The sequence below is a fragment of the Ceratotherium simum genome, chromosome 2 (assembly GCF_057802395.1).
Source record: "Ceratotherium simum simum isolate JZ-2026a chromosome 2, ASM5780239v1, whole genome shotgun sequence".
Classification (NCBI taxonomy): Eukaryota; Metazoa; Chordata; class Mammalia; order Perissodactyla; family Rhinocerotidae; genus Ceratotherium; species Ceratotherium simum.
In genome coordinates this window covers 36424013-36434370 of record NC_141901.1, presented here as the reverse complement: position 1 = coordinate 36434370, position 10358 = coordinate 36424013, and the positions used below count along the sequence as shown (strand labels likewise).

Genomic DNA, 10358 nt, shown 5'->3' with positions numbered 1-10358 from the left:
TAGAAAGGGAGACTTTCCTACTTGTGAAGTCTCTAAGAGAAAGACATAAACTGGGTACCAGAACTAGGAATTACTAAAGAGACCAAGTTCCAGGAAAACCTGGTATATTTAACATCTGATTCTCTTTCAGCCTTTGGAATGGCCCATCGCAGGCTCACACTGTGAAAGACAGACAAGACCAGGTCAGCTGACTGCCTAAATGCTGGGAGTGAGCGAGAGGGGAGATTCAGGAATAACTCAAATGAGGGTCTTTCTTGTGATCGTCCTCAAAGAGAAGGTTCTCAGCTTTTCCTACACAATACACAGTGATGCCTTGAAGTCTGGTATGCAAAGCCAGCAGAACTGGCATGTAGTACAGATGCTGTGTCCCCACTTTCTGCTATATTCCACGTACCTGGCATATGAGAGGCACTCAATGAGTATTTGTTGGAGGAATCAGTGAATGAATGAGTCACAGTTCCTAGAATATTCAAATTGGAAGGGACCTCAGAGAGAGATCCTTCAGCTGTTAGGGTACAGAGAACCCAGAGTGAGGGACTTGTCTAATGAAGCTGCACCCTTAAACATGGTTGGGTTCTGAGGTCCTCTCTGCAATGGTGGTCTCAAGGCAAGAGCTCCTCTTCATTCTCTTCATCCACTGAGTGGACTAGGACCATGTCCTAACACAAAGGCTTCGTTCCTTTGGGAAACCCCAGATTGCCTACATACTATCTATGGGATCGAATTGATGGGCTCCTTTTCTAATGAGATCCCCAGACATCATGGTGTTTGGATCTTGCTACTGCTGCCTTGGGGACTGTCACTGTGGCTATGGGGAGAGGGACCCCGGAGTCCTGGAGCCCAGGAGAATGGTCCTCTCTGACATCCTGCAATCCAGACTTAAAGGGATGGGGCTTTGGGGAGACACAGGCAAGCCTAGAGCTGCTTTCGGTCTGTTTGTTACTCCCAGATCTGACCAATAGGGGAGAGGAATTAACTGACAGACTCTGGTGGGTTCTAAGTTTTTCTTCTAGTCCTCCCCTTCAGAAGATTCTCTGGGTGCTGTATCTGCCACGGCACAGTGGGAATCCTGGCAATCGTGGTGCTACGCTCTCAAGCCTCACTGCCCTGAAGTGAAATGAGCCTTAGCCCTGCACGGTAAGATGTAAGTCACACTCTATGACTCAATGAAACATGATTCTTGTCTGTGACTGGATGTGGCCTATGACCCTTGTCTCATGGGGTGCCACTTTCTCTTTTCCTTTTGTCTCCTGGGAATATTCTCAAGTGGAAAAATGCACAGCTGTACCACAAAATTTAGGAGATAAACAGCATTATAAATATTGAAAAAAATCACTCAGAAAAGGTTATCTGGGCATTAGCCTTAGAAAATCTCAGGCAGAACTTTCAAAGGGCTTAATTGGTCAATTTAGCCCAAAACATAGTATTTAGGGTGTCACATTGAGTGAGCCAGGAGAATTGGGAACATCCAGTCCTGTCCCTACCATTCTCTATTACACTCCTGATATGTGGGGCCTGGAGACAAGAAATGGAACATCTGACTTTGGTTAAACAAACCTAAATTGCCCCCTTTATACTGGAAAAGGCATATTCCCTGAACATAGAAGTCCCCACCGTTTCCTCCTTTTTCCTGCCCCAGATATCAACCAGTGGCTAGGAAGGTGGGGTCAGTGAATGGCTGACTGAAATATCAGGGTTTTGTGAGCACAGGTGTCCAAGTAGAAGGTCCTGGACGCAGGCCTGCCTGCAGAATTGCTGCACTGGGAACGGCTTCCCCATTCCAACCCACATCCAGAGCCTCCCCCTATCCTTAGAACTCTCTTCCCTGCTTGAGTATTGTGTTTCCTTCCCTGCTACCTCCTTCTCCTCATGTCTCCAAAAGATAGAAAAGCATCCTCCAAACTGCAAGCTGCTACACAAGCACTAGTTAGATGAAGACTGACCACCTTCTCACCTTAAAGGCGGGTTTGGGAGAGGAGAAGTGAGGATAAAACAATGACCTCGAATACCCTTATTTTGAAGTCTATGCTCATCTTTATCAACGGTTACCATTTATTGACAGCATACTCTATACCAGGCCCTCTGCTAAGTGCCTTACAGGCATTTTCTCATGTAATCTTTCCATGAGTCCTCTAAGGTAGATACTAGTACTGTCTTCATCTTACAGGTGAAGAAACTGAGGCTGAAAGATACGAGGAAATGTTTCTAAGGTCACACACGAAGTAAGTAGAGCTGGAGTTTGATCAGAGAGGTGTTTGATTCCAGACCACTCCCACCCCATCCCCACAAATTTCAGAACCTAGGGTTAGAAAGGAGGTGGAAAGTGAGGATTGGACTTTCCAATCAGTAGAGATTGGAGAAATTAATGAAAAGAACCATCCATGAACACAAAAGAGAGAGAGAGAATGTGTGTGTGTGCGTGTGTGTGTGTGTGTGTGTGTGTGTGTATGGGTGCATGTTTGGGTGGGTCTAACATAAAAGTAGAACCCAGAGTTATGCGGAGTGGGGATGGGGAAGACAGATGAATGGAAGGAAGCAGAAATTGAATGCATTGTTTGCCTGTTATATAAGAAGAACTGTGCTTGGCTATTTACATACAGGAATTCATATAATCTCCATAGTAACACTATGAGTAGATATTATTCTCTCTATTTTATAGGTGAGCAAATGGAGACAAATGAAGTGAGCAAAGAAAATCAAGCATCCCTCTACTTACATCAGGGTTAAAGCCAGAGATTTCTATAAACTTAAATATTTTGTTGTTTTTATCACTATTTTTTTATAGTTTCTGGTACTTCAAACCCTTAAGTTTCAGACTTTTTATTGTATTTAACTAGAGACTAGAAAATAGAAGCAGAAATTTCCTTCCACACAGAAGGACGGAGACTCGGGTGTTAAAACAAGTGGTATTTGGGGGAACACAGGAAGAAAGCAGGGCTGAAAAGAGAGTTGCTCTGGATCACAGAATGTCCTGAGTCCACACACTAGACTTTCCTCAAGAAAAAAAAAAAAAAAAGCAGTGTATCCTCTCACCGCTGTATTCCAGATGGTAGCCACTTTGAATTTGAATGTGAGAGGGGGCAGTGTTATGTACCTTGGTTTACCAAGCCCGTCTGACCAGAGCTGGAGCTGGCCTCTTACCTCCCAAAAGTGTACCTCAAATAGAGATCTATCCCTGGCTTGAATTCCCTCTTCATGCACATCCCTTTGCACTGGGTCTCTGACATGTGATAGGCCACAGCTGGTCTAACCCAGGTGAGTTAGGGCAGAGTTCTGGGGCTGTGCACACTCAGTCAAGTGCCTTCCATGGGCTATAGCTCTGTCTAGCCAAGTTGTTAGGTATTTCCACTACTCCCTTTACATAGTTACTCTCTTCCTCCCCAATACGTCTGCCCCCAATGTCAGGCCTCTGGGAACTTGTGAGGTCTTCGAGATCTTGGCCAGTGTCTGAATGCTGAGAGCTTCTGAAACCCAGAGCTACACCCATTTTGAGTCCCAGCACATGGCTGATGATGACCCTGCACCAGCTTACTGTTTCCAGCCTGGATGTTCAACCTGCCCACTTCATGTCTTTCGGACGCAGATTCTCCTCAATGCCAAGACCCAATTTCACAGCTGTGACAGAGTTTACCTTTGAAGGCTTTTCCATTTTTGGGTGGCAGCACAGACTCGTCCTCTTTGTGGTCTTTTTGTTCTTGTACCTGTTGACCCTTGTCAGCAATGCTATCATCTTGACAGTTATCCACCTCAACCGTCAACTTCACACAGCCATGTACTTCTTCCTGAGTGTGCTGTCCATTTCTGAGACTTGTTATACAGTAGCTATCATCCCCCGAATGCTGTCCAGTCTCCTTAGCCCCCAACGAGTCATCTCCATTCCAGACTGTGCGACTCAGCTCTTCTTCTATCTCACTTTTGGTGTCAACAACTGCTTCCTGCTCACAGCCATGGGATATGATCGCTATGTGGCCATCTGCAGCCCCCTACAGTATTCAGTCATCATGGGCAAGAAGACTTGTATACAACTGGCAAGTGGATCCTGGAGCATTGGCCTGAGCACAGCCATCATTCAGGTGTCTTCTATGTTCAGCCTGCCCTTCTGCGATGCCCACGTCATCTCTCACTTCTTTTGTGACATCCGGCCCCTAATGAAGCTTGCCTGTGCTGACACTACCATCAAAGAATTTATCACTTTGCTCATCAGTCTGTGTGTCCTTGTTCTGCCCATGGTCTTGATCTTTATCTCCTATGTCCTGATTGTCACCACCATCCTCAAGATTGCATCTACTGAGGGTCGGAAGAAGGCCTTTGCCACTTGTGCCTCACACCTCACAGTGGTCATTGTCCACTATGGTTGTACCTCTTTCATCTACCTAAAACCCAAATCCCAAAATTCCCTGCAGGACAGATTTATCTCTGTGACCTACACTGTCATCACCCCCTTACTGAACCCTGTTGTATACAGCCTGAGGAACAAAGAGGTCAAGGATGCTTTGCTCAGAGCTTTGGGCAGAAAGCCTCTCTCTTAGGTGTTGGTTAGTCTCAATAACAATAAAATTTAAAGAGTTTGGTGAGGTATCACAGTGAAGGAGCCAGTCACATAAGAGCTAGTATGAGGGCACCAGGTACCTGATCTGCGAAGCATCTGGGAATGACAGGGATAGAGTGAAACAAAGAAGAAAAAGATTAATGAAAGAACAGATAGATGGATTTTCCAAGACTGATAGATAGGTTTACCAAGCTTCATAGGAATCGAATAAGATAAAGCATATTGAGGTGCTGTACTATAATGTTAGACATTATTCCTGTTATTCTTGACATAAAGTATTGCAAACCAGCAATGAGGGTGGGAAGAATATATGGTATCATATCACAGGAATTTATGTAATCTGAACCTGGCCTCAGTATGAAAATCAAGGGCACTAAAATAACAACTTCATTATTTACACATAACACTTCTTATGCTACATTTTACACTACAATTTTAAAAAAATTCATTCCATTAATGATTTACCGTGTGCCTGTTATTACACGTATGAACCCTAGACAGCTATGTCAGGCACAGGCTCTGATAGCCAGTTTACAACAGGTTAAGTTAAATTTTGAGCAGCTTAAGCAAAAACCATAAAAATGGCTTCTTGTATATTTGAGAATTGCAAAAGGAAGAGCCCCTGTCTTTCATACTCCATCCCATCCCCTCTCCCCAGACACCCTGGGTAGTATAATGGACTCTGTTGCTGCTCTACCCAGATCTCCTTTGCTGGGCTGGCACACCCATCCCCAGTTGATGTGAATGTTGGAGTGCTAACTACTCATAGCTTCCCTGCACTTTGAAGAATTGCTATTGTCTGAAAGAAGGCTTTCTTAGAGGTGATACATACCCCACTCCTACCCCTCACAAGGGGTAGTCCATAGCCAACGCCTGAACGATGCAGAAAGTACAAAAGACCACTCACTTTGCCTCAAGATGGGACCAACTCTAGGGTGCAGTTCTAGATTCCTCCATTAAATCAGGCTGAAGTTAGACTCAAACTGAGACCGCATCCTTGCTTAGCTCTCTCTCTGCCCAAGTCTCTTTCTCTCACTCCATTTTCTCTGCGAGTATGCCCTCGATCAATCACTTGCACCTGGGTCCCTGTTTCAGGCTCTGCTTCAAAGGAATCCGACCTAAGCCAGGTGGTATCTATATCTATCAGGTAATCAGACTCCACTCTTGGAGTGTTCTCTCTGCATCTGTTGCACTTAGAACAGTGCCTGGTATGTAGTAGCTGCTCAATAATTATTTACTAAAAGAAAGAAGGACGGAAGAAAAGAAGAAAGGAAGGAAGATAGCTGTGGGCAGATAAAATACAGTTAGCATCACAGGTAGCTCTTCTCCCTCTCTTCCTTTTATTACTTTCAGGCTGTTTGCCGCCCTTTGTAACATCCTCTTTTGGCACATTTATTGAATGCACCCTAGATAACAGGCATTAATTTAAGCACTTTATTCATTTAATCTTCACTATAAATCTATGAGGTAAGTATTTTTTTAAACTTATTTTACAGATGAGAAACCTGAGACCTGAAAAGATTAAGTAAATTCCTCAAGGTCATATAGCTACTATGTGGCAGAATGAATTTAAACACAGGCAATCCGGCCCTAGAGTCCATACCTGCATTATAAGCTCATGATGATGACTATTTTAACCCACCTTCTCCTTTACAATAAATAAAGACCAGGAGAAGAAAGAGCTCCAAACACTGTGGATTTACACATAGCTCAAACCTTATCAGATGTTCTTGGGTCTTGGAAATCAGTCTAGGAGTTCAGAAATTGTGTATTGTAATATACTTTATCCTAGAATATCTTGGTGCATCCCTTTTCCACTCAGCACAGCTCCAAAGATGAAAGGAGAAAGGAAGTCAAAAGTGGGCCAAAGACCACTGGAGAATGGTAGGGCTCAGGGCCATCAGATTAATAACCTCTGTTCTTATTTTCTTTTCCACAGTTACTGTTCACCCTGACCCCCTTCCAAGAGCTGATGACCTGAAGTAGGAGATACTTAAACAGCATGATATTATAGATGGAGCACAGGCTTTGGGGCCAGAGAGGCATGTGTCCCAATCCTAGGCCCACCATTATAAGCACGTGTCCTAGGGAAAGTTACTTAACCTCTCTGGCCTCTGTTTCCTATTTTCACAGGACGGCTGACAATATCAACCTCCCATGGTTATTGTGAGGAATCAAAAACATTACAGGCATAATGTTTCCTGGCACATGGGTAGCAGCGGAAGCACCTCATCCATTACCACCCTTCGTACACATTGCTCTTGAGGTCACTCTGAGGTCAACAGCAAGTCACTGTTGATAGGGACATAGAGTCCAAGTTTTAACAACAGAGTGAGTTCCCTCTTCCCAGAAAGTACTGACTTCGTAAGCAGGCTTCCCCTATGGTCTCTGATGCCATGTTCCAGTAAAAGGAATCTAACTATTCTCTCAGGGCCTTCCAAGAATTATTTCCTAAATACACCTGCCATGTGTTAGTATACCACTTGGCTGCCTCTCTGCACTTCTACCCCACATTCCCTTCCCTTTTTTGTTCACCCACTTACTGGCCTACCAACTACTTCTCATAACGTCATTCCCCCTTCTCTCCTGGTTGCCTCAGAGTCTGCAAGGAATCTCAGGATTCACGTGTACATCAATCTTCATATACAGGTTGAATAAATACTTACAAAAATATGTGCAACTATTTTTGAATGTACCACAATTCATTTGAAAGCACCAATTACTAAATTCATAGTTCTCTTTTTCAGAATTTACTTTTTTCTATCAATAAGTACAAATACTACAACTATTATTATCCAACTATTTTCAAACTGGAGATTCATGAAGTATTTTGAAATTAAAATGGAGTTTTCAAGTGCAAAACAATTTGGAGACCACAGTTCTAGGTGACAGGGATAGGGTTGGGGGCAGTGTGAGAGTAGAAAGAACTTCAGTGCTACGGGGTGAATTGTGTCCCCTCAAAATTCATATGTTGAAACCTTAACCCCCTATGTGATGGTATTTGGTGATGGGGCCTTTGGGAATTAATTAGGTTTAGTTGAGGTCATAAGGGTGGGGTCCTCATGATGGGATTAGGACCCTTTAAGAAAAGACACTAGAGAGCTCTCTCTCACTCTTTTTCCGCCATATGAGGCAACAGAGAGAAAGCAGTCATCTGCAATCCAGAAAGAGCTCTCACCAGGAACTGAATTTTCTACCACCTTCATCTTGGATTCCCAGGCTCCAGAACTGTGAGAATAAATGTCTGGTGGTTAAGCCACCAAGTCTATGGTATTCTGTTATAGTAGCCCAAGCTGACTAAGACATTCACAAACAATGTTGACCTCAGTTAAATCTGTTGTGAATCTTATTCAGGGCTCTGGAAGATTCCCATTGACAATTCTAAAGCATCATTAGCAGGTCTAGACCTGGGATCCTAAACTAATGTGAATGCCATGAATGAACTATAATAAGAACTACTTGAATCTGGCCCCCAAATAAAACAGTCTGTAGAACTAAGGGAGTTTATAGCAGATCCCCTTGGGTGTTTTGCCAGTTTTGTTTCTACAGTCACCCTACATGTTCATTTCTGTCCAGCACCAAATTCCAACAGATTTACAGTTGATGGCACAGTGTGCTCCTCACAATCTCCCATCTGTAAAATGGAGATAGTACCACTGACTTCATAGGGTTATTTGGAGGAATAAGTGAGACAAAAACTTGTGAAAGAATTCAATAAACATTAGTTGATACTGAAGCTGAATACCTCTTCTTTTCCCCAGACACTACATTTTTATACCATCTACTCAGCACCACATTTCCAAAATTTTCTTAATTTGTCTCAAAGCAATGGTATCATAAAGCATTGAGCTATTTTACCTAACTCTACTCCTTTCCTCTTGAGATCCCATAGCCACCAATCATATCTAATGATGGGCCATTAATATAGAAGTCTTTTTGTTTGATTTATCTGTTACAATAGGCAGCTATGCATATTTGTAAATAATCAGGGAGTTGGCATGAATGAACCTGGCAAGAGTAGTTTATGAAATGATTAGTTCTTTACTCTCCTTTGGTCCACACATTGATTCAGATACAAGCCCTATTGATTCACCCCAAATGTCTCTCACATCCTGACATGACCTCTTATATCAGCAACCCAGCTGATCTCCCTGCCTCTTCCCACCAACCTCAAATCCACCTTCACACTGCTGCCAGATCAATCTACCAGATACCAGTGCTGAAGTATGTCTTTTTCCAGAAGAGAAGCAAAATCACCACATAGAAAGGAAGAAGGTGCAGGGTAGCTGGTGGTAAATGTTTATAGTCCTTAAGAGACAAGTTGCTAAGAGATTTGAAGCTCATGAACAGGAAGAATAAATGAAATCACTTGAAAGGCCCTTAAAAGTGGTAAAGTTTAAACACTCTAAAACTCTTTGTGGCCCTGTCTTACTTTACCTACAGAATTTTTTCTGTAATCCACCTGAGTCTAATCAAAGACCATCTCCTCCTTGTCTCACTTACATATGGTACCCATTTCAGTTTATTATAATTGTCTATCACCTGCAACTAAAAAGTGAGCTCTCCAAAGGTTGAGGAAGCACCTCATTCATTTTTGTATTCCCAGCAACTAGCAACTAGCAAGAGGCCTGGCATATGCTTAGTGCTTGAAGAATCAATGCGTGCAGATAACCGCCACATGTTAGAGAAAGAAAATGCTAAAGAAGCAATAAATTAACTCATGGAGCATCTTCAGGGGGAAGTAAATTTGGAGTTAGGTCTTGACAGACTGGTAGAAGTTTGCCCAATGGAGAAGGGGAGGTAATTCTGGGTAAAGAGAACAGATTGTTCAGAGGCTCATCTCTGTTTCCCAGCCCCCAAGAGAGCATCCTCAGGTCTAAAGACTGTGTACTTACAGTTTGGAATGCCATGGGGCAGAAAGACAGGCAACATGAACTGCCCTCTGCAGAATCATGGCCATATTTGGCTACTTTTATTACAAAAACAATACCAGATTTTTAACTGGGTAGAGTTCCTGCCTATGAGGGAAAAAGCCTAAACTTCCTAAAATCCAAGACGACATGGCTCTAAGCTTGAGCTGCCTAGATTTGTAAACTATGGATTTCAAAGGCACACCTGTAAAAAAAAAAACCACAATGTGCTTATTGAAATAAGTAGAATTCAACTAAATAAAGCACATTCCACTAATGCTATTCCTACTTGAAGCCAAATCTTCCCCCGGGCTCCCAAATTGCTAACCCTGGGATTGAGTAAATAAACCCCATACATAATGAGGCCCCCAGGTATCTGCTGTCTGCATCCTCCTAGCCCCAGGGTGGCTCTCAGGATGTCCTCAGGGAGTGAGCTCCAGGAGCCCCACTGGCTGCTCTTTGGAGAGCCTGTTCTCTGACTTTGAAGACTTCTCCACACAGAGGTGCTGTCAAGGATGATGGCAACTCCCAAGGCTGACCCCATTCCTGCTAGAGTATGTTATCCTCTGCCTGCTCAGCCTTAGCTCCTGCCATAGGCCTGCTTGGTCACCTTGCTCTTCCTTGTGTCTGAACATTGTGGCTATGGGAGCCCAACATTTCGATCTTCACTCTTGGCCTCCTCCAGCCCAGCTCTCCTGTTGTGACTCAGCACTAGACAGACATACGTAAGTGTTCTTTAGAAAAGGATATGAAATGCAGCTTATTGTCCATGGGCTGACTTTAATTTATTGTAGTATAACAGCTCTTATCACAGCTGGAGGAGGTCTTCATAAGGTTGTGTTTGCTCTTCCTTCTCTTGATTTCCTTGGAAGAATTATAGGCTCCTAACAGTGGAGGAT

At 43.4% G+C, this 10358-nt stretch overlaps 1 protein-coding gene across 1 annotated transcript; it reads left to right on the top strand.

The window, feature by feature from the left end:
* Positions 1-3509: 3509 nt before the first annotated feature.
* On the top strand, positions 3510-4529 carry LOC101407130 (olfactory receptor 10J4). The gene has a single exon (XM_004442761.2). The coding sequence runs from the start codon at positions 3510-3512 to the stop codon at positions 4527-4529; it is 1020 nt and encodes a 339-aa protein (XP_004442818.2).
* Positions 4530-10358: the final 5829 nt, after the last annotated feature.